Below are 25,447 nucleotides of genomic sequence, written 5' to 3'. Positions count from 1 at the left end.
TAAAAATTTATTTTCTAATAGTAAATAAAATGTTTTGTGTTTTTACCTCATTAAATGAACTTTAGGTAAAAACTTAATTGTGGAAAATAAATTCATTAAAATGAAGGCAGTGACCATAGCTATATTATCTTCCTATATGCCTTTTCTGGGTTTTTAAGTAATGAGACCAGCCTCTGGGTGGCACCTTTCTATCAATTAAACCTTAGAACAGAATTAGTTAGGAGCTTCTTGTGAACATTTGTCACCTAAGCTATGAGACCTGCATCCATTTGAAGATTCCTGAGAACATGGGAGGCTTATTTTGAAAGCTGCTTTTAGAATATCCAAAGAGAGAAGCACATGAGGGGAGTATTATTTGGAGAATGAAAATCTATTGTGACCAATTTTCTCTAATAAGATTTCCAGGCAAGTCATATCAGCAATGAAGACTAATGTTTTTCCCATGTTCCTGACTCATCCTTTCAGGAGACTACAAGCTCCTTGAGGGCAGGACCTAATTTTCATCGCCTCTGACAATGAAAACATCCAGCCCATGACAGAAACTTAAAAGGCATTTGTAGAACCAAGCTACATTCTTGGGTGTCTCAGCCACTGAACTAAGAAATGTCTGTAGATGCTGAAAGAAAATGTTTCTCTCATCTCATCACAATGTGCACACACATTAGGCAATAAGGATTCCGGGCTAGCACCAGAGCTCCTGGAGCAGGGATTCCCCAGGTCCAAACACTGCTAATAAACAATGAGGAAGAAGGCCTGGCAAGTATAGCTCTAAGATACAGGTAAGAAGAGGAAATGATGTTTATTTTAAATGGAAGGGTGTGGGCTGGGAGGAGTGGGGGAAGAGATTCCTTTGGAAATCTGAAGAAATCTTCCCTGCAACATCTACCTAATGCACATTTTTCTTGACTTTTTGTAAATGAATGATCTAAAATGTTCTATTTTTTATCCTGACTCCATAGAAACCAAAACTCCATTTTTACTGTTTCCTGAAGACGGGAATACAGTCCTTGGGTTTCCTTCCATAGCAATAAAAGCTATTTGGGGATTTTTTTTTAAAAGGAAATCCATTTCAGAACTGGCACAGTCATAACAACCTCCATTTAATAAAACACATGAAGAGCAACAAGCTGTTTAGAGAGTCACAAAAGAGAATAATGATCTAAATCACATTCCCAATGTGTGGTCTCTTGGCTGCCTGCACTGATGCTCATCTGTCAGGATGGAAAGATGCCTGCTTTCAATAGAGATCAAGTTTACTCAGGCCATCCAAACTTCAGGGGAGATGTGTTGTGCTTCATGGAAGGGATAAGGTCAGAAGAGACCTCGTTGGCCCTAGAGCCAGGCCTTTTTTTTTTTTTAACCCTCCCTCTAAAAAGTATAAAGTAGCTGCGGTCTGCGCACAGCTGTTGGTAACACAGCAGACATGTTCTAACTATGGAGATGCAGGCTTCTATTTCAGTCCCAAGACTTGATTAAAGTAAATGCCTTCAAGCAACATGAAAAGCCTATGCCCAGGAAAAGCCAGGGGCCAGGCCAGCAGAACAAGGCTGGAAAGGCCAAGGCCTGGCCCAGCAATGGGCTTTGTATCTGCAGTCCAGACATCAGTCTAGCTAAGTTCAGACAGACTCCACATCACACCTGCTACCAGGTAAAAGATTCTTTGGCCACAGCAACTCAAGACACTGCCTATTAAGACATAGAGAGCTCAGTAAGAAGAGTACTCACATTGATGACATCACACATCTTTCTGAACTACTGAAGGATTTCTTCAAGCAAGAAAAAAGGGACCTCACCCTCACTTTCCTGAAGTAGACAGGGTGAATAAAGGGTTAACTCAAAAAAGACTAATAATAAATAAAGATTTAATAAACCACTATTCAGATGCCTTGCTACTCAACCCTGGTGCCCAGGTGAACAGTGAAGCACTTTCCTTTGAAAACTCAGGGTGGGGCATGGGGGGTGGGAGGGCATGAGAACATAAGGCCCTTAGAGGCCGGAACTGTACCTCATTTTATCTTTGTTTCACCAGTAATGGCCAGCATTTATGGAGTGCTCCAAGATTTGCAAAGCACTTTATAAATGTTATCTCATTTGATCCTCACAACCACCTTGGGCAGTAGGTGCTATTATTATCCCCATTTTACATATGAGGAAACTGAGGCAGGCAGAGGTGAAGTGACTGCTCAGGGTCAACACAGCTAGTAGGTGTCTGAAGCCAATTAAAACCTCTCATCTTGCCGCCAAGCCCCTTTATTTATACAGAGCAGTCACTTCATCTGTATTTGTTGACATAAAGGCATAAAGGACCGAAACAACCAGCCAAGCCTCAGAGGAAAGCCACAAGTACTGTCTGACCTATCACCCTCGGCCACTTTGGGAGGCTTCATACTGAACCTGCTCAGCTTATGGTAAGTCAGGGGCAACAACCATGGGAAATGCTTCTGATGATTAAACACGGTATTATTCAAAGGGCAAATGCATCCCAAAGGGGGAAAAGCCTACAGGCACAGCCTGCAGCTTGTCTGATTTGATACAAACTAGCAGTGCCATTAATCTACTGGCAAAAATTCTAAATATTTAGGTAATTTTGATAAAAAGGCAAGACAGAATAGTTTGTAATCCTTACAAGCCCTTCCAGAAATTCTCCAAGGCAATAAATCCACACACATTTATCGTTCTTAATTTTGCAATAAATTTTACTAGTCCATAAAAGGTCTGTCCACAGAGGGACACCACTTGTAGATGACTAATCTGAGTGATTAAAGAAGCAGTTTCAACAAGTTCTGAATGTGTAGCAAAAATTTGGAAACATGAAAAAAAATACAGTTAAAAAAATAGGGAATGTTTAAAATGGCCTTTAAGTCCCCCAAACCCAAGAAACAGAATTCTTATTATAGAATTCTTTAACTGTATAAGTAGCAGCATGCAAAACCAGCACTAAAATATGCCTGCTTCACCAGGTGCTGTCCTGCCAGTGGGTGGATTTAGCACCATCGGCTTGGAGGGAGCTAAAAGCTGTCAGCAGCCCAGACCACACACAAGGAGGACAGTCAGAAGCAAAGGGCCCCCACTAATAAGCTTCTTAACTGAACACGCCTTTAACAGGGTCTGCCATGTTAACCCTCTCTTGTTTAACTGGATTCTGGCTGCCCAGGCTCTGGCCTGGTCACTAACACTGACTGAAGGCCACCCACTGATGGCAAACTTAAGAAACCCATCTGAACATGGGGCCAACTGCAGCCACTCCATCAATTTATCTGGCTTGTGGTCTCTGCATTTCATGATGCCTCACTCTACCTTTAAAAGGAAACTCTTTATTTTTTTAATTTAAGTGGAATCAAACAAAATTTTCCTTTGAGAACTCCCTCAGAATTCTGCACTGCCCAGCAGGGACAATCTCAGCTCTCTGGACCCAATCCCAAGCCACAAAGTGATCCCTCCCTGGACTGTCCTAAGTAACCTCAACCCTCATTGCTGAGCACACGCACATTTATAGTGACATCACAGAAGCATTACCTGAATTTGAATCTGGAAAAGACAGGTAGCAAATATTCGTTTTCTGAAAAAGAAAACAAAAGGTATATGTGCTGCCAAGGAATCAAACAGTAATGAAACGTCGTAAAAGCCAAAGACTCACCTCTTTATCACTAAGTTTGGAGTGCTCCGGATAGATTACCTATAAAACAAGGGCAAATATGTATCAGAAAATCAGATCAACATTCACACTCACCGGATACTTTCAAATAATATATTAAACCAAGATACTGATTTAACATCGTCAAATTTTTTTCTCAAAATCAGAAGAAAAATATGAAGAAATAAATGTATGCTTTAAAATGGAAGCCTGCATTTGACTACCCCCAGAAGCCAGGTGAAGACCTGAGTTTCAGACTGGCCCAGACCCTACCATGGAGAAAACAAACCACCCATTAAACCATTAGTAACTTCACAACCCTCAGTTTTCCCTTAAAGTCACCAACGGTTGTGACAATAGGCATCATTGAAAGAGACCTGGGAGGCAGCTAAGTGGCACAGTGGATACCTACTAGCTGTGTGACCCTGGGCAAGTCACTTAACCCCAACTGCCTCACAAAAAAAAAAAAAAGATTGAATGAAATGATAGAGAGAGAGAGAACAGACCTTAACCAGCATCGCCGACCTTCTAAAATCTGGACCTCTCCCTCCTGTAATCAAATCTACCTTTCCTTCAAGTACCACTGTTCACTGGACCACAGACTTGGAGCTAGAAAGAACCCTGGAGTCATCTAGTCCAAGTTTTATAGAAGAGGAAACTGAGGCCCGGGCTATGAAGTGAATTTCCCAAAGTCCCACAAGCAGTAAGGGCAAATATGACAATCCCCATTTTATGGATCAAGAGACTGAGGCTCAGAGATGAAGTGACTAAACCATGACTAAACCAGGGCCTCTGAATCCTGTATTCTTTCTACTTTGTTACAAATAGTGACATTTCTATTATGTTCCTGGTTTAAAATAACAATAGAAAATGCCTTCAAAGTATGATGGGAAATTTTATTTGAACTTCTAACTAATTTACTGACTTTAAGAAGGTAAACCTGAGTCTACCTTAAGTTCCTTCCTCCCACAATTCTTTATAATTATTCCTATTATGTCAAAAAGTGATTCAATCCTCAATCAAAACTGATTCTTTCCACTCAACACTCTTGTAGAGCAATAACTTAAATCTGATCCACTTCTTTAAAGATGAGGGAACTGAGGGGGCAGCTAGGACCTGAGTTCAAATCCAGCCTCAGACACTGGACACTTACTAGCTGTGTGACCCTGGGCAAGTCACTTAACCCTCATTGCGCCCCCCCCCCAAAAAAGATGAGGGAACTGAGGTTCAAAAAGATTAAGTGATATGCCCAGTATGGTACAAGAGCCCGGGGTACAGTGGAGAGAGGCAGCCAGCCCTGGGTTCAAGTGCTGCTTCTGCAGGCAGATCCCTGGGGAGCACAAATTGACTTGGGAAAACAAATTAATATACCCTACTTCATCCTATGTTGATGTTTATTTCTGAAACATTCCCCAATGACCCTTAGAACTGGTGAAGGAGTTTTGTTCTAGGGATCTCCAAGGCAGAGGTATCAGCACGGGCCCCTGGATCCAGCTGAAAGCGATACTGGGGATGTTTAACAAAACAAAGAGACCCCACAGAGAGAACGTTCGCCAGGCTTTCTAAGGCAGTACATGACCCCAAGGGGCCCCGACCTCACAGGCTCAGACTCACAAGCTGCAGATAAGGGGCTGGCCTCCGCCAGGAGCTTCCTTCACCACTGGTTCATCAGCTTTGGACCTCAGATCTCTTTTATACTCTGTTTATGTGGGTCACATCTACTGATAGTCACCCTGTCAGAAATGAAAATATCTTTGTGTTACAATGAAAATGATTTTCCCTGAGGACCCCTGAAAGGGTCTTGGGGACCCACTTGGAGATGTGCGGCCCCAGACCCATAAAGTCATAGACCCAGTTCCTATCCCTAGTCCCAAAGAGCTACAGAGTGGCAGAGAGGGCAAAGCCATGCCTCTCGACTCACCCCAAGACCTTCTCCAGGACCTAAGACCTTTCTTGGATCAGACCCACCCCTCACTACCAGCTCCTGCCTTGGGCTGCACCATGTCCTGGCTTCCTGGACATGCCTCACTTCATTCCAAATTGATCAGCCAGTGAGGACTGTGAGAGCTGACACACCCCTTTCTCCCTCCATGAGCTCAGTCTCTCTCCTCCCAACCCCTTGCCCTCACACTAGGGGACTTCCGCACACACCCTGGTATTCCCTCAAATGCCCTAAAATCTCCAAGTTCCTCAACTCTATTATTACCCACTCTTGCAGCCCACCCCCACTACACCCTTGAGCTTGCTATCAGCCACAAATGTTCCACTTCCACTCTCATAACCTTGGGAAATTCCTTTACCTGATCTTAATCTTTTATCAGTCCATCTTGCCTTCTGCCTCACGGCCCTAATCTTGTTCCATCTCTACCATGGCCTCCAATCCCTCCACCCCAAGGTTCTCTCGAGGGTGTACTGGCTGCCATCTCCTCCTATCCCCCACGATGAACAATTCCAGTCCCTCGCCCACTTAGCCCATCACTAATAATGCTTTGCCAAAACCCAACCTTGTATTATTCGGGCCATCCATTACCTTCATCCCTATACTGTTGCTCAACAGAGCCAGAGAAAAGTCATGAAACCATACACAGTGCATCCACCACAAACCTACAGAACCTCCACTGAGGCCTCGCTGCAGCAAGGCGAGCCTCTCATTGGTCCCTGATCAGCTCCCGACCCTATTCACCACAGCAGCCGGCCAAATCTTTTCACCCTCCCTTCCTCCTCCCCTCTCAGCAGACAGCTGTGAGAAAAGAATTATGAGCAAGGAACTCTGTCCATGCACGACTGGCTCCATCTCATCCCATCAGCAGCAGACTGCGCCTTCTATCACCACCACGGTCACAAACGTTCCCTCCTTCCCCATCTAATGGCTGTTTTATGGCTGCCTATAAACACCTTTTCTATCTGCTATCTTTAAAAAGTGGATACTGATCCCAGCATCCCACTGTCCCAACATCATGATGTCATGCCAGCAGCCATCCTCCTGGGCTTCCTCCTTTTCATGGCTAACCCCTGTGATGAAATAATGGGATTTAGCAGCTACTCAAAGACCCACCTGGAGATTAATCTAGACTGATTGAATCAAGTGAGAGTGATTGACTGCTGATTAGCCTACTTCAAATTAACTGGATTGTAATCACACCTGACCAGCCCTTAAGAAGGTATTGTTCTCAGAAGCTAGACTGTGAACTCAACTTGAGAAAACCTTCAAAGCCAATGGATTTGGAGGACAGCAACCAATCAGCTTGAAGCAGTGTGTAAGGACCGCCTCTGTTCCAGACCTATAAAAAGCTTCCACAATCAGCTTGCTGGAGAGTTCCTGATTAAAGCAGGCTCCTGGAGGAGGACTTGAGGAAGAACACAACCAGGCTGGAACTCTATGCTAGATAGGCCTTTTCTTAACTTTCTGAACTCCATGTGAATACCTGTATGCTTTCAATAAATGGTTAATGCCCAAAGACTGGTACTGAAGCTTTCCAATTTAAGGCGACCACAATTTAGATTTTAAACATCACACTCCCTTATAGAAGCCATCAAGCACTGGTGCCTCCCTCTCCTCCAACCCTCTCATTCACCTGAAGATGATCTCTCCCAAGTAACCAGTCATCTCTCTGTTGCCAGCTGGAAGACCTTTTCCCAGTCCTCATCCTTTTGACCTGTCTGCAGCCTCTGACACTGTCTATCACTCCAGCTCTCACCTCTCCGGGTTTCCCTGGGTCTCCTGCTGGGTCTGACTACTCCCACCTCAGTCTCCTTTGCTGGAGCTTCCTCTAGTTCACACCCAAGAGCCTGGGTTTCCCAAAGCTCTGTCCTGGGCCCTGTCCTCTTCTGACTCTGATATCTCACTTGGTGCTCTTAATCAGACCCATCTATCCAGCCCTAAGCCCTCTTCTCATCTCCTCACCTTTTAGACAACTTCTCTTGGATTCTGCCTCAGCTCCTCCAATCAACTCGTTATCTTTTCCCTCTCTTCTCAACGTGCCTATTTCTGTTCAGGTTATGGTCCCCCAAGAACCCAGGTATGGAATCTCAGGGCCATCTCTGATGCCTCAATAAGACCCCGACCACACCTCCACTCTGGGCCCGAGGCCTACTGATTCTGGCTCAGTAATGTCTCTTGGGTATGCCCCTTCTCTCCTCCGGCACTGCCACCTCCCCACTCTCACCCCCTGGTGCAGGCCCTCGTCACCTCACACATGGATTACTGCAATAGCTGCTGGGAGGGGAGGGGGGCTTCTCTGACTGCTTCAGAGTCTCTCCTCACTCCAATTCATCCTTCACTCACCTACTACAGTGATCTTCCTAATGGGCAGGTCTAACCATGTCACCTCCCTCCTCAATGAACTCCAGTGGCTCCCTGATACCTTCAGGATCCAGTATAAAACTCTTTTTGGCATTCAAAGCCCTTCACCACCTGCCCCCTCCTTCCTTGCCAGCCTTCTTACACTTTACTCCCCTCCACATAGTCTAAGCCACAAAGGCCTTTGTGTTGTTTCCCCAAGCCCTGAGCTCGACTTCCACACCACCGGCTGTCAACTACACATTTCCAACCGGCCATGCCATAGGTCCCTCAAACTCAGCATGTCTAAAACAGAACTAGTCTTCCCCCCCAAACCATTCATCTATCCCAGTCAAGGGCACCACCAGCCTGCCAGTCACTGAGTCCACCACCTCCAAGGCTGGCTAGCATTTATACACAGCTCACTGGGTGCCCGGTACTGTACTAAGAGATTTACCATTATTATTTCATTTGATCCTCTTAACAAGCCTGGGAGGAAGAAGCCGTTCTTATCCCAATTTTACAGAGGAGGAAGCTGAGGCAAACAGAGAGAAGGCTGGGAAGGATAGCTAATGCACTGAATTAATGAATGACAGAGTAAAGATCCCAAAAGATCAACAGACTAAGAGTGGCCCAAAGTAATATCAGATATTTGGGTGCAAAAGTCAACTACACGTCTGAAAGATGGGGAAAGCCAGAAAACCATTCATGTGGTCAGACCCTGGGGTTTTAGTGAATTCCAAGTTCAACCTGAGTTAGCAGGGAGGTGGCACATTGGTTTATCAAATTTTACTGTTTTGAGTATTATCTGGAAGCAGATGTTGACTTGTCTGAGTGAGACAAGTCTTGGGAACGCACCTTGTACAGAAATGCATGTGTCTCTTGACATTTACTAGCTGTGTGACCCTGGGCAAGTCACTTAAGCCCAATTGCCTCACCAAATATATATATATATATGGACAGCTAGGTGGCACAGTGGATAAATCACCAGCCCTGGATTCAGGAGGACCTGAGTTCAAATCTGGCCTCAGACACTTGACACTTACTAGCTGTGTGACCCTGGGCAAGTCACTTAACCCCCATTGCCCCGCAAAAAAAGAAAGAAAGAAAGAAATGTATGTGTCTGTGTGAGGCTCAACTCACTGTTGGGTCCGAAATGTTCTGCTTTCATTAAACCATGTCTAACACGGTGGCAATTTAGATAGTTCTAGCTGTCTGTTTGGGGTCCTTTTTAGAAGGATGGACACTGAGAAGCTAGCAAGCACCCCAGAAATTAACCAAGCTGATGAGGAAACTAGTCAAGTTGCCACATATGGTGAAGCTGAAAAAAACTAACGAAGTTTTGGCCAAAAAAGAAGGCTAAGGGGAGGGGGAGTGGCACAAAAACAGAACGTGGCCCAATTTCCCAGTATTCAAATGACTGTCATATGGAAGGAATATTCTGTTTGGCCTCAGGTAAAGAGTGAAGCATGTCTAACTTGACTCATCATAGAGAAAAGCTTCTGAGAAGGTCCAGGTGAACAAACAAAATAGAGCTGCTCTGGGAGCAGCGTTTCCCACCTCGTGGGAGGTCTTTGCGCAAGTCAGGGACGTAAAATGGGGGATTAATGACTGGGTGTGGGCTAGCTTAGACGACCTCAGAGACCTCATCTACTCTGACACCCCATGAGTCACAGTATTTTCACCTCAATATCTGGCCACAAATCCTGCCTTGAGTTTTCCCACTCCACAGCTCGACCCACAAGACCGCTGTTATTCAATTAGGACCCAGCAAAAGATAGGGCAGCTGAGTAGTATATGAACTGCTAGCTTTAAAAATACATGCCAATGGGGGCAACTAGGTGGTGCAGTGGAGAAAGTGCCAGCCCTGAATTCAGGGCTGAGTTCAAATTCGGCCTCAGACACTTGACACTTACTAACTGTGTGACCCTGGGCAAGTCACTTAACCCCCATTGCCCCGCAATTTAAAAATAAATAAATAAAATACATGCCAATGATCTCCTCTGTTACAAGAAATTACACGAAGTGACTGTATAACACATCATGAAAGATAGGAGGAAAGTTCTATCATCAATTGAAGAAAGACTTAAAAGAAAAGAAGCATTAACTAACCCTTTGCTAGGATGCAAAGAAAATAAAGCAATCACTGAACAACACGCAGAACTCACATCAGCACATCCAGGAGGTGTGATTTCCTCCTGACCTTCCTTGGCCATGGGACTGTAATCAGTAAGCCATCTATTACTGAGGAGATAAACTGGAGGGGGTGCTGGAGACTGCTAGAAAATGTGTAAGGCAGGATCTGAATCAATGTCTTTATAACTCCAACTCTATCATTCTATCACTACCTGAGGCTCCCCTTTAATGTTTAAATTAACCTTTACATTTGACCTTTAAAAATCTGTGCTTGGGGGCAGCTAGATGGAGCAGTGGATAAAGCACCAGCCCTGGATTCAGGAGGACTTAAGTTTAAATCTGGCCTCAGACACTTGACACTTACTAGCTGTGTGACCCTGGGCAAGTCACTTAACCCTCAATGCCCCACAAAACAAATAAATAAATAAATAAATAAAAATGAATGAATGAATAAATAGATAGATAGATAGATAAATAAATGGAAATCTGTGCTAAAGCAGTGCCCAAAGGCAGAAGAAGTTGAAAATGGGTCGGTGATTTCCTATCTAGGATAAAATGGTCCGTGTAGATCCCTTCGACTGCCCCCTAATTCTCACCCTTGGATCTAGTCCCTGCCCAGTCCTCAGACCCTGGGTTTCCTGTACTTGATCAGTGGGTCCCCAGTACTGTACCAGCCCATCCCACTGCTGACCAACTTGCCCATCTAGACCATCATTGATCACCTGTGCTCCTGACACATGGAAATATGCTCATGACCTAAGTCTCTGTATCAGACTCCCATGGCATTTGTCAAATCTTCCAACTTCCAACACCAACATGCCCTAACGGGAGAGGAATAATTCAAGAAGGTAACTACCAAAGAGCAAAATTTAGGTCAAACCTTGTGACACATTGAAGTATAATAGCCAACTTTTCCTGATGTTACCTGCATTTTACCTATTTTATTATATCTGAGTAAGTTACAACTCAGGTGACACAACTATACAGTCTGGCAAACAAGATGTCCCTCTCCTGGGAGAAGACCAAAGACAGCGAAATAAACCTTAAGGGGAAGACGGCAGGGACAGTGGCTACAACTCTCTTCCTTGACCCTACAAATGGCTCCCAAACAACAGGGTCTCAGCCACCCGCTGCTCTCTTTCTACCCTAAGGCACCGCCATACTGCACAGGAAATATCATGTCAAGAGAAAAGGAGAAAGAACTCAGCACCCTGAGTGGCTGGGAGCCCTAGTGACCAAGCAGGCCACAACCAAGGCCTAGAGTGGTAGAGTCCAAGCAGGCAAGAATGGGTAGTGAGCTAAGGAACATCTACAGAAATGAGATCAGCTTAAACATTAAAGCATTCTAAATGTCCCTCAACAACCACCAATGTAAAATTATTATAGCATTTACACAGTCCTTTCCAAAACACTAACAATAACCAGCATTGACGTAGCTCTTTACATATGGTAACTCATTTGAACCTCACAACCAGCCTGAGAGAGAGATGTTATTATGCTCCGCATCTTACTGAGACACAGGTTAAACATTAGCCCAGGGTCACACAATGTCTGAGTCAGGATTCCAAATTGGGTCTTCCTGACTCCAAGTCCTGAGCTCTATCCACTAAAACATGGCTGCCTCTAAAATTCAACAAATGCCATGACATTTTCAAGGTTTTTTAGAGAAACACTAAATATGAGGAATAAATTAACCTTTTCCCCCAAAAGTGTAGCTCCCTTTATATTGGTTCAGGTTTTTGTTGTTTTGTCATCCATTTCTTTTTTTTTTTTTTTTTTGGTGGGGCAATGAGGTTTAAGTGACTTGCCCAGGGACACACAGCTACTAAGTATCAAGTGTCTGAGACTGGATTTGAACTCAGGTTCTCTTGAATCCAGGGCTGGTGCTTTATACACTGCACCACCTAGTTGCCCCCTTTGTCATTCATTCTTTTTTTTTTTTTTTTGGTGAGGCAATTGGGGTTAAGTGACTTTCCTAGGGTCACACAGCTAGTAAGTGATAAGTGTCTGAGGCTGGATTTGAACTCAGGTCCTCCTGAATCCAGGGCCAGTGCTCTATCCACTGTGCCACCTAGCTGCCCCTTTGTCATTCATTTTTTTTTTTTGTCATTCATTCTTGAAGAGGACCACAACAGATGTCATGACTTGCACTAAATGGGATTTAAGTGAGGGAGAGCTGTGCAAGGTCACCAACCTCATCTCTCCTCCAGAGCCATCTGGGTCCAATGGCAAGATATACATCAGGACAACTAGAGATAGCCCTGGATGTTTTAAGGCAATTGGGGTTTAGTGACCTGCCCAGGGTCACACAGCTAGTAAGTATCTGAGGTGAGATTTGAATTCAGATCCTGCCAACTTCAAGACCAGTGCTCTATCCACTGCATCAATTAGTTCAGGTGAGTTCAACTGGGTTATAAATAATACCATGATCATCTACAGAGAACCATAAAAATCATCTCTCCTAAAATGGAGAAGACTCCAAAACACTGATTTGGGTGGAGTGGGGGGAGGTGCACAATGAGGGTCAAGGGACTTGCCCAGGGTCACACAGCTAGTAAGTGTCAAGTGTCTGAGGCCGGATTTGAACTCGGGTACTCCTGAATCCAGGGCCGGTGCTCTATCCACTGCACCACCAGCTGCCCCCCAAATTATTGATCTTCTTAAATGATTTGGAGTTGGAATGAGGTTTGCAAGTTTCATTTTTCAAAAACTTTTCACTTCCACTTTAATCTCATTGAGCTAACTTTTCATCCCACTTATTCTTTAGGGCTTAGAACACAATCAACAAAAACAAAGTGGAACAAGTCTTTGTAGCATACCTTCTTCCCCCTTTCCTTTTCCTTTTTCATCAGACTGAGAGTCAACAAAGGCTTGGAAGGAGCTCAGGATGCACACGTGAGCTGAGTTCTTTCTGATCCTTTCCCAAGAGCTCTAAGCAGCTGGAATTCTACTTATTTGCGTAATTACTCCAAGTGGAAACAGGAAATGAACAGAATCAGAATTTTGCATAATTTCTCACCAACATCAGATTATTCTGTTTATTTTCCTGTTATTTTCTTAAAATATATTGTCCCCAATCAACCGACCAACAAGAATTTTCTTTAGCTCCAAAGTAGAAGTAGAAGAAAGACAAGAGAGAAGGAAAAAATGAATGCTTGATAATTTAAAAAATAATTTCATTTTTAAAAAGAGCTTATGTGGGGCAGCTAGGTGGCGCAGTGGATAGAGCACCGGCCCTGGATTCAGGAGTACCTGAGTTCAAATCCAGCCTCAGACACTTAACACTTACTAGCTGTGTGACCCTGGGCAAGTCACTTAACCCCAATTGCCTCACTTAAAAAAAAAAGAGCTTATGTTTAGTGGGGGATGAAAGGGAGGAAAAGTAATTGCTTAATAATATTAAAAAATTCAATTTTTAGAAAAATAACACAAGTCACATGACCCGAGCCTCAGTTTTCTCATCTATAAAAGGAGAGAACTAAGGTTCTCTAAGGTATCTTCCCATTTTAAATCATATGATCCTAGAAGATATTTTAACCTTTGTTAATTAAGTGTTCCAAGTTGCACAGGCCTCCCCTTAGAAGGACCACAATTTCCCTAACACAAGAGTAAGTTGTGAAGTTTTAATGCTGAATATTAACATTCAGAAATCCAGTAAAGGCTTTTTTTCTTTTTTTTTTAAATCTCTGCCACTGATGTCACACTTTAGGTCAATTTCAGTTTCTTCATTTACTAAATGAGGAAACTCTCATCACTCACTACATTATTGCATTTTTGAAAACATAAAGTATGGCAGAAATCATAAAAATAAGTTGCATCCAACAATCATGCTGGTTCCAGGAAGAAGTAATTGTCTTCAGCTCTAGTATACAATAGTGGGAAGAAACTAGAATACAATTTCATATCTAGAAACAGCATGACGTCTAACAATTGGAGATGGCTAAACAAGTTGTAGCTTGTCAATGGAACAGAAAATTATCCCACAATAACAAGCAACAAATATGAAAACACAAAGAGATAAAAGGATTATACAAATGAGAAAAAATAAAGCAAAAATAAAACGTGCATATATATATATATATATATATTTAATAACAGCCCAAACGTCTGTTAAATACACACATAAAAAAAAAAAAGCTCAGAAAGGGGCAGAACAAAGAAGTTTTTGCTTATTCTGTTCCTCTTTTTGCGGATCCTTTTCAGTTTAGCAAACTACATGATGTTTACGTTTTCATATACAATGTTACAATCTTGATTTTTGATTGAAACTTATTAATTTTTAAGTTTTTTTCTTTATAGAGAAAGCAAGTTCATCAATGATCACCTACAATTGTCAGGAGATTCCGAGTTAGGTCACCATCTGGCAACTCTGATGCCTTCCCAGGATTTTGGAAGGCTCTGCCAGTGGGGCACAAACCCCAGCCAGCTCTAACAAACTAGGATGACAACTTCAAGTATGAACCTCAAGAGTTTGTACCTGTATGCCTGCCTGCTCTGGGAGCCCCAAGAGTGCCTGCCTGTGCTAAGTAGTAGCGCAGAACTAAGGGGCAGCCAGGTGGTATGGTAGATAAAGCAGTGATCCTAGAGTCAAGAGGACCTGAGTTCAAATCTCAACTCGGGCATTTACTGTGTGATCCTGGACAAGTCACTTAATCCCAAATGCCTTAAACATCTGGGGCCATCCCCAGTCCTGATGGCTCTGGAGAAGAGAGTGAGGCTGGTGACCTTGCACAGCCCTCTCTGACTTAAGTCCCATTCAGCACAAGTTAGGACATCACCCCGATTTCATTGCCCTCTTTGGAAACAAAGGACAAACAACAAGCACACGCACACATTTATACATATGCTTATTTTATATATAGTAAATGTTTACTGACTGAATTAGCAATTCTGGCCCTCACCTCCTATAGTTTCTCTCCTCCCAAAAGCTCCTTCACCCCCCTGGAGACCTCTCATTCCTCCCCCACTTTGTACCCTCTGCCTTTACTTTCTTCCTTCTCAGCCCCACTCTGCCCCTCCTCTCCTCCTCCAGATCCCCTGAAGAAGGCTGCAGACTGAGCACATTCCAAATGTCCTTTGGTGCCTCCTTAAGTGACTCCCGACCCCAGCATCCACAGAAAGCTCTTTCCTCCCTCGCCCACCCCCCCACCTCAGCAGAGACCTCTGTCTCTACTGGAAAAAACAGGAGACCCCTTGAGCCCAGCTCCCTCTTCTCCCATTCTCCTTCCCTACAGGTCTTGACATCATATCCCACTGCATCCCTCTGGTCCCCCAGTCTCTGACAAAGGGTTGGCTACACTTGTTCTTGATGCCATCCCCTCCTGGCTTCACCAACAGGCTTCATTCTCAGCCATGCCTGCATGTCCTCCTTCCCTCTCACCTCAACAAATGCTCCACAGCAACTGCTTCTTTCCCTACTGCTTTCAAATGTAACCACATCTTTCCCAGCCTTACAAAACCTTCCCTAGACCCTACCATCCTTTTAAGTGACCATCCTATCTTCTCCTTTTTGTCCATACTAGTTACCTCCACTTCCTCTCTTCTGACTGACCATCACCTCCAGGATCAAACAGAAAGGCCTATTTGGCATTCAAGGCCTTTTTTAACCTACACACACACACACACACACACACACACACACACACGTTCTATGTCCAATCAAAAAGGGTATTTTAATTCAACTGAGTAAAAATTTAGCAGGCAAGTAGTGGCTGCTGATTGCTGCAGGGCTAAGGAAAAGAGAAAGTTGAAAGAAGACACAGTGCTGGGGCAGCTATGTGGCGCAATGGATAGAGCACTGGTCCTGGATTCAGGAAGACCTAAGTTCAAATTCAGCCTCAGACACTTGACACTTACTAGCTGTGTGACCCTGGGCAAGTCACTTCACCCTCATTGCCCCACCCCCCAAAAAATAAAGAAGACACAATGCCTGACCTCACTGAAAACATCTATAGGCTAGTAAAGGCCTATGACACAAACAGTGACAAGGTCAACAGCAAACACCCTTAAGAGCATTCCAGAGCAAGAAACCATATGTAAGGCGGAAAGTCACTGCCAACGAAGAGAGTCAGCAAAGGATTCATGGAGAGGGTAGCACTGGGGCCAGGCTTTAACCAGAGGGAAGAGACTAAAGGCACTGGAAAGGCCTGTATTTGAAAAGAATAATAATGGTCGACATTTATATCAACCATTGAAAGGCCTTTCCATATGCAGACTAACCCCTGGCTCACAGATTTAGAGCCAGAAGTGGCAGAATCATGGGCCGACATTTCCAGAAAGCGCTCACCACACGCCAAGCACCGTGCTAAGGACTGTACACTTATCTCATTTGAGCCTCACAACAATGCTGGGAGGGAGGGGCTATCATTACCCCCATTTTACAGATGAAGAAATGGAGGCAGACAGAGGTGAAGTGACTTGCCCAGGGTCACAAAGGTAGTAAGTATCTGAGGCTGCATTTGAACTCAGGTCTTCTTAATTCCAGGCCTAGTGTACTCTCCCAGCTGAAGGAATCAGACAAGGAGACTGATTTCTTTCCCAGTGCTTAAATAACATTCACTTAACTCTGCTTTCCCCTGAGACTGTAGCCCCACCCCAGCCTCCCTCCAACCCCCATCTCCTTCAAGGCAGGGCCACATTCCTACAAAATCATCTAGGCTGGCTTCATAACGTCCCACTCACTGCTTAACCCCTTTGAATCTGGCTTGTGAGCCCACCGTTCCATTGAAACTGCTCTTAAGGGGCAGCTAGGTGGCGCAGTGGATAGAGCACCGGCCCTGGAGTCAGGAGGACCTGAGTTCAAATCCAGCCTCAGACATTTGACACTTAGTAGCTGTGTGACCCTGGGCAAGTCACTTAATCCCAACTGCCTCAAAAAAAAAAAAAAAAACTGCTCTCAAGTTAGCAGCCCTTTCTTACTTATTAAACACAATGGTCTGTTCGCTGTCTTCAGCCTTTCTGAACCCTCTGCAATTTCTACCAGTCAGTCACCCATCCCCCTGGATACCCTCCTCCCTGACCTCAATGAGTCTACCCTCTCCAGTCTCCTTTACTAGTTCAATAACCATGATTGATTTAAACTGTATTATGTGCAAGGCACCAAAAAGCAATCCCTACTTTCAAAGGGTTTATATTCATTATTCTTTAATCTGACTGGTACTTCTTACTTAACATCAGTTAATGGGAGTTACTAGCTAGTAGAGGCCTAATTACTTACACAGTTCTACTCTGCAGTGGGAAAAAGCAATGACAAACCAGCACCAAGGAAAGTAAGCTAGAAACTCACACCAACTATCTCCCCATTGATATGAGTCCAGACCTCATCATTCTTTGGAAGCAAAAGGGTTCAAGGAATTCACGATGCAACAAAGAAGCCATGCTCCCCATGCACATCAGAGGTTTCTTAACTCAACAAGAGACAGCAGAGATTACAAAAGATAAAATAGATAACTTGGATTACAGGAACTGGAAAAGCTTCTGTTGAGGGCAGCTAGGTGGCATAGTGGATAAAACACTGGCCCTGGATTCAGGAGGGCCTGAGTTCAAACCTGACCTCAGACACTTGACACTTTCTAGCTGTATGACCCTGGGCAAGTCACTTAACCCTCATTGCCCCACAAAAAAAAAAAAGAACAGTGTGATGTCGTAACCAAAAATAAAATGATAATGGAAAAGCTTCTGTACAAGAAAATTAATACAACTAGATTAAGAAGGGAAGAAACTGAATGGGAAAATAGAATTTTAAATCAAAGTTTCACATAAGGCTTTAGTATCCAAGATATAGAGATAAGTAACAGATATAACCAAATGCCATTCCCCAACAGAGACGAGCTCAAAGGATAAAAACAAATTTCACAAAAGAATTACAAACTATTAATAACCGAATGAAAGAATGGTCTGTCGCACAAGAGAAATGCACATCAAAATCACTGAGGTTTCACTTACTATCCAGCACACTAGCAAAGAGGACAGAAGGCAGGACCAATTCCTGTGACAGAGACATCGATGAATGGCCAGTGGTGGAAGCTGTGCATCAGTCCAACCACTCTGGAAAGCAGTTTGCACTTAGGCAGCTGAAGTGACTAAAATGTCCACACCTTCTGACCCAGAGATGCCATTACTAGACACATGAACCAATGAGGTCATTGATAAGAAGTCCCCTTACACACGAAAATGCTTATAGCGGCATTTTTTCCTAGTGGCAGAGAACTGGAAACAAAGTTGCTGCCCATCAACTAGGGAATGGTCATACAGACTATGGGATGTGGAAGGGATGTAACGTTAATTACTATGTTTTAACAAATGACAGAAATGATGAACACAGAGAAGCCTGAAAGACTTCTATGAACTGACACAGAGTGAGGTCGGCAGAGCACAGCATGCTTGTGGCTGCAACAATGTCAGTGGATGTTGCAGAATTGGTCCCAAATGAGAGCTATGACAGCTCACTCCCTCCTCCCTCCTCTTTCTGCAGAGGCCCAGGGTGGGAAGAACGCGCAGATTTTCAGACTTTTTAAGTGTATTCATTGGTTTTGCTGATTTCTCTTCTTTTCCCTTTTCTCTCTCTCTCTCTCTCTCCCTCTCTCTCTCTCTCTCTCTCTCTCTCTCTCTCTATATATATATATATATATATATATATATATATATATATATATATATAAAATTTGTTGTGGGGGATGGCTCTGTGATAGAGGAAACAGGAAGAGGCAACAGAGGTACCTGGAAGAATTTATGCAACATGAAAATAGAATATAACAATAAAATTTATCTATGAAAAAGCTAAAAGAAAGTACATCAGGTGCACATATGCATGCAGTCAGCCTCAATCCCAAAGCCTGATTTGGAGTGCCTTCTTTCTACTTCCAAAAAAAATCCCCAAACTGCAGGTGACCCTTAAGTGAACTTTACCCTTTCGAAACTGACTTTAATATTTGTTAAGCATATTTCATCAGAAACAAAATGTTCAGAGATCTTAACCCAGTGTGAGATTTATATAGGTCCCTGAAACCCACTAAGGATAATCTGCCACACCAGGAAGAAGATTGGAGAAGGATTAGTCTAAAGCTATTCTGAAGGATGGGGTAGGGGGACAGGGTGAGAAGAGTAGAAGCAAGATTTGTTTCTCACAGGGGCCAAAAGCAACTAAACAACAATACTGTATTTCTTAGGAATTCAAGTTCAATGATATTAAGAAGTATATGGGGGGGCAGCTAGGTGGCACAGTGGATAGAGCACCAGCCCTGGAGTCAGGAGGACCTGAGTTCAAATCCAGCCTCAGACAGTTAACACTTGCTAGCTGTGTGACCCTGGGCAAGTCACTTAACCCCAATTGCCTCACACACAAAAAAAAAAAAGGAAAAGGAAAAAAAAGAAGTATATAGGGGGCAGCTAGGTGGCATAGTGGATAGAGTACCGGCCCTGGAGAGTCAGGAGGACCTGAGTTCAAATCCAGCCTCAGACACTTAAAACTTACTGGCTGTGTGTCCCTGGGCAAGTCACTTAACCCCAATTGCCTCACCAAAAAAATTTTTTTAAAAAAAGTATATAGGATTTCAAGTTAATAGGTGACATGGTTTATAAATTTCTTGCCCCTGTTGTTGATAAATGAAGTGTCTGCTCATTACCTTTGATTAATTCTTCATCTTCCCGGATCATATAATCAATAATCTTTATAAATCTGCTTAAGAGGGCAGTCTAACAAGGTCCTAAGCTCAAAGCTAGACATCTTTCAGGGACCCATCCTTTGACCTCAGTGACAGAAGGATCTCCTACTACTGCACTTTAAAATCTTACAGTTTTCTGGTGCACTGAGAGGTTAAATGACTAGCTCAAGGTCCCTAAGCCACCATGAGTCAGAGGAGAGGCTAGAACTCAGGTCTTCCCAAGGAAGAGATTAAGCCAGCTCCTGTCACTAAATGCTAATACAAGAGCCTGAGCCCTTCACTGGACCAGCAGAAGGGAGGTCCCTGAGGTCAGATGGAGCCGTTTCACCGGTGTTCTTGCATTCTGTAACACGGTGGCTAGCAATATAGGAGGCTTCCAACAAATGGTCTAAAATCCAACAAGCTATTCATCTTAGGTAAGAAAAGCTCTGTACCACAGTCAGCTTTCAGCATCACCCTGGCCAGTCTTATGGCAAATCCAGTAGGTTACAAGATGAAAGGAAATAAAAACCCAACACTAAGACTGAACCAAATAACTTGAAATGCACCCCTTACAGACAGTGGGAGTTAGTTAACAATGCTTGCACCCATTTTCAAAAACACATTCTTGGGGCAGCTAGGTGGCACAGTGGATAAAGCACCAGCCCTGGATTCAGGAGTTCCTGAGTTCAAATCCGGCCTCAGATGCTTGACACTTAGTGTGTGACCCTGGGCAAGTCACTTAACCCCAACTGCCTCACCAAAAAAAAAAAAAAAGCACATTCTTCTCATCTACAAATCAGTAGCTGGACTCCTCATATAGAAAGGACAAAGCAAACCTAAATTCCTTTTTGCCTAGCCCCCCTGCACCAAAAATGAAACCAAGACAATGCTTCCTCTTCCACACCCATCCTGACAATGACTTCCTAAATATTCCAGAAACACTCATCCATGTCAAGAAATAACCATCAAAAGGGGAAATGAACTTAAATAGAAAACACTTGCTCCAAGACCAAAGAAGCTGTGGAAGAGGAGAAAGCGCCAAGAATGAAAGCCTCAGTTTCTTCATCTGTAAAACAAGAGCTGCAGGGCCTCTGGGATCTCTGAAGCATCTCCCAGCCCTCTCCCCTGGAACTTCCCGTAGAGTGTCAGGGCATGTTTCTCTATTACAGCTCTGTGAATCAACTGTAAACACCCAGGCCCAAGCTTACCTCTCACCCACCCCACCCCCCAAGAAGTCAGTCAAACCACATGGGTCAATGAAAAATTGAACATTTATGGAACAAAGAACAGGCAATGAGGCTGTCATACTTTTGTCCCCATCCTCAAGCACGTTCAGTGACTGCAACACAAAGAGTGCTGGTTTTGAAGTCCAATAATCTGAGTTCAAATCACACCTGACACTACCTGGATGAGCTTGGGTAAATCCCCTAAGCTATCTGTGCCTCAGTTTCCTTTTCCATAAGATGAGAGGTTTGGGCTCTGCCAGGTCTAGATCTTTTATTTAGTCGTTCCGTTCTGTCTGATCCTTCATAACCTCATCATAGGGTTTTCTTGGCAAAGATACTGGAATAGTTTGCCATTTCCTTCTCCAGTGGATTAAGGTAAACATAGGTTAAGCGGCTTGTTGTGGGTCACACAGCCAGTAAGCCTCTGAAGCTGGATTTGAACTCCAGGCCTAGGTTCACTGAGCCACCTAGCTACCTTCTAGATCTAAGATCCTATAGTGAATGGAAAGAAATATTCTCAAAAAAAGTATTCCAGGTAGTTTCTTTATTACACTTCAACTTATCAACTGCTTTCTTCCACTTCATTAACTATCCAAAGCAAACTCCCTGCTTAGCTTTCCCAGGATGAAGTCAAGTTAATTCACTGAGAGACACGTCAGTGAAAGAAACCAGTATCAATGGAGCAAAGCAGAGCAAAGAAGCTGCCCCCTTGGACCTTTTCCTTGAGCATTGTCAATGAGATGCAGTGTGTGCAAAGAGCCCTGGATCGGGAGTCATCAGATCTGAGTTTGAATCCACCCCCATACTACTTGTGTGATCTTGGGCAAGACCCTTGAATGCTCTGTGCCTCAGTTTCCTCAGTAAAATGATGGGATTGGACCTCAAGTCTTTGACAGCTTTAAGTCTACGGGTAACATGACCATCGGTGGGCTCCGAGGCCAGACGGGGACATAGGAGAAGGGGACATGGGGTGGGGGGGAGAGCCAGAGGGACTGAAGAGGAGGGTATGGAGAGGACAGAGGGGAAGAGAATGGAGAGAGACAGAGGAAAGGGGAAGAAGAGGAGGGAATTGAGAGAGGAAGAGGATGAAGGGGATGGAGAGGGAAGGGACATGGGGGGGAGGGGGGATGGAGGATATGGAGGGGAAGGGGGTAGAAAAAGGGTGGGGGTGAAGGCAAAGGGGATGGAAGGGGCTGGAGAAAGGGGGTGAAGGAGAGAGGGGGATGGAGATGGGAAGGGGGTGAAGGAGGGAGGGGGATGGAGATGGGAAGGGGGTGAAGGAGGGAGGGGATGGAGGGGTGGCTCTCCTTTGTCTTGGGGAGGGGAGAGGGAGGATGGGGGAGGATGAGGGCAGGGGAGGGGAGCGAGCGAGGCGGAAGGGGGGGGGCTCCCGCGCGCCCCCGGCCCGGGCCCGGGCCTCACCTCCACGGCCTGGCCCAACTCCAGGTCGAAGCCCACCACACACACGCAGTGCAGCCAGGCCGAGAAGCCGTCCCAGCGCAGCTGGCCCCGGCCCCGGCCCCCGCCGCCTTCCTCCTCCTCCTCCTCCTCTTCCTCCTCCTCCTCCTCCTCCTCCTCCTCCTCCGTCGCGCCTGCCGCCGCCTCCTCTTCCTCCTCGGCCGCCGCCACCTCTTCCTCCAGAGGCTGCCGGGAGCCCGAGCCCGAGCCCGGGTTCGAGCCCTCCAGGCCCCGCCAAGCCATGGGCCGCCCCCGCCGGAGACGGCTCCGGAAGATTGCCGGATGGCAGGGCGCGTGCGCACGAGCCGTGGGGCAGGGCCTGGGGCGGAGCCAGGCGGTCACGTGGCCTCGCGAAAGCCGCGGGGGCGGAGGGAGCAAAAGGGTAGGGAGGCGGAGGGAGAGGAGAAGGGAGGAGGAGGAGGGAGACAAGAGGGACAGTAAGAAGAAAAGGAGGGGGAAGAGAGAGAGAAGGAAAGATACACCCTCCCCTCCACCCCCCAACTCTAATAAATTGAGGAATTGACAGTGGAGGCAGCGGGGGCCTAAAGGATCTGGGCTGACCTTAGAGTACCATGGACAAGACTTGAATTCGAATCCTCCCTCTGATAACATACGGAGTGATCCTGAGCGAAAGCCTTCCAGGCGCCTGAAATCCTTTAACCTTTTGAACCTCAGTTTCCTAATCTGTAAAATGGGAATAATAAGCTCCCTCAAATAAAGATAGCCGTGAATAGGGGGAGAAAGGAGAGCTGTCCTTGGGATCAGGAAAACTTGGGTTCAAGTTCTTTTTTGGACGACCACTAGATTAATGGGCACCCTCAAATCGTATCCTTTCAACACCCCGAGGGCCAGCTGGACAGACAGGATTTCCTTACCAGGGACTCTCTGAAGTGATGAAGTTCCAGCTCCACCAAAAAAAGAAGGAACAAAATATCTCGGGTAGGGGTGGGATACTACCAGGGTCCGTTCTCTTGCGTTCTCTCTTTGGAGGGAGAAAGCATGATGAGGGTCATTTAGGCCAACCCCACAGCAGAAATCTACAACAGCCCTGAAAAATGACCATCCTGATAGAATACTTCAGCACCTGCAAGCTCAGCGTCTCAAAAGGAAGCCATCTGGGGCTAGTTCTAAACGTTAGAAAACGAATCCCTAACCTGAACTGAAACCTGTGGATTCTGGATATAGGGAAACGAAACTCCCCTAGCAGGTCACCCTAGGTGCCAGGACATTGAGAGTTTGTGGGGATCCCATAGCTAGTATTTATTTGTCAGAGGTGAGATTTGATTCTATATTCACAAAGCCCCTAGACATATAAAGGATGAATAAACCCATTATCCCCCTAAATCCATCCCTGTCTTCTCTCTTCCAAGGTAAATAACCCCAATTCATTCCTCCTCAAAGGACATGGTTGACACACCCTACCCGCCCTCACCAGCACTCTTCATTGTCTTTCTAGCAACCTGCATAGACAATCACAGTATTTGCAGTGTGGGGCGCAAGGGGATCACTATCTCCTTTGATTGGGTCTTGATAAGTCTATTAAGGCAGCCTGGGATTGTGTTTGCTTTTTGGCAGCTATAAGACACTTCATACTGCCCTTACAGGCAGCATCTAAAACCCTCGGTCTTTCTCACTTGAAAGGCAGGGGAGGACCCTTAGCCAAGAACATGATGGGACGTTGGTTCTCTTGCCCTTCTAAGATTACTAGAGTTCTGAATAAAGGCTTGAGACCTTTCCAAACCTGGCCAAATTCCTGGCATTTTACTTATCTTTTTGGTTCAAAAAGAAAAAGAGTTTTCACTTTCTTTCATTTTTTTCCCCTTTTAATCAAGTTTTCTTGAACAAAATGACAAATATGGTAATGTTTTACAAAATCATACATGTATAACCCATATCTGATTGCTTGCCACCTCACGAAGAGGGGAAAGGAAGGAGGGAAGGAGGGATAAAAATTAGAACCCAAAACTATAAATAAAAATATTTATTACATTAGAGAGAGGGAGAGAGAGAGAGAGAATGCTACTCCCCTGATGGGGCCTCACTCATGGGCTTATAGAAGTAAAGGAGAGGAAACCTGAATTTATCCAAGTTCATATTTGTACTGCTGTGGCTTTCAGCTACGGGAATGAGTTTGTTATTCAAAACCCAGCTCAAATTCCCCCTTCCTCCGGGGGATATGGACTTACATATTTTTAAAGACACTTTCTTCTTCCTCATCCCTCCCCCTGTGTCCATAACATTTCCAGGCAGAGGTTCTCCCTTGCCCCTCTCCCCAGATGTCACTAGAACATCATTGCAATTGACAAGCATGTAAGTGACAGGGAAGACAACATGCATGGGACAGTCAAAAGAGCAGTGGGTGTGAGGTCAGTGTACCTGGGGCCCATCCTAGGTTTGCCACCTGGGTGACTATGGGCAAATTGATTAGTCCTTCTGGTCCTCAGTTTATTCATCCGTAAAAGAGATTTGATTCAAGAGCCTCTTATGGCTCTCCCATTTCTAAAGCTATGATTCTATGACCTTCATTGTAACAGTATTAGATACCTTGGCACAACCCCAATGATTATACAGAGTCCACCTTCTCTACTCTCATTGGAAATCTTTCAGTAATTGAGTATCAATGACTCATGTCATTTTCTTTGACCCGGTCCCTAATGGTTTAAAATTCCTGTGAAAGGAATGACCCCCCCCCCAAAAAAAAAAAAACTCCTGTCGCGATCCAGTGAATTCCACCAAGCCTGATGTGATGCTGTGAAAGAATGTAGGATTTGTATGTAATCCAAGGACCTGGATTCAGATCCTGGCTTTGCTATTATTCACATGCTACCTCTGTGACCTGAACAAGTCACTTAACCGGAGCAGTTAAGTGAGCCTCAGAGATAACCACAGTAAATGACCCTTCCTTCCCACGTATCCTATAACCTGCCCTGTCCCTTCCTATATTTCTTGAAATAGAAAGTAGGGGGAGGGGAGAAGTGATGCCTAAAACAAGCAAGGTTATTCCTAAATACTATGAAGAAGGTACTCAACCTTTTGGGGATGATGGAGCCCTCTGGAAATCTGGGGAAGC

General features: G+C 44.8%; 1 protein-coding gene across 1 annotated transcript in view; it reads right to left on the bottom strand.

Annotated features, from left to right (window-relative positions):
- The window catches only part of DENND6A (DENN domain containing 6A), a 71,920-nt gene extending 49,271 nt beyond the window's left edge, over positions 1 to 22,649 (bottom strand). Inside the window, exons 1-3 of the mRNA XM_043976755.1 lie at positions 22,342 to 22,649; positions 3,638 to 3,676; positions 3,517 to 3,559 (exon numbers count right to left, since the gene is read on the bottom strand). Coding sequence (XP_043832690.1) covers positions 3,517 to 3,559; positions 3,638 to 3,676; positions 22,342 to 22,620 — 361 coding nt within the window. The 5' untranslated portion in view covers positions 22,621 to 22,649. The remainder of the gene's footprint in view (positions 1 to 3,516; positions 3,560 to 3,637; positions 3,677 to 22,341) is intronic.
- Positions 22,650 to 25,447: the final 2,798 nt, after the last annotated feature.

The sequence above is a fragment of the Dromiciops gliroides genome, chromosome 1, assembly GCF_019393635.1.
Source record: "Dromiciops gliroides isolate mDroGli1 chromosome 1, mDroGli1.pri, whole genome shotgun sequence".
NCBI classification, from domain to species: domain Eukaryota; kingdom Metazoa; phylum Chordata; class Mammalia; order Microbiotheria; family Microbiotheriidae; genus Dromiciops; species Dromiciops gliroides.
This window is presented reverse-complemented; position numbering and strand designations above follow the sequence as displayed.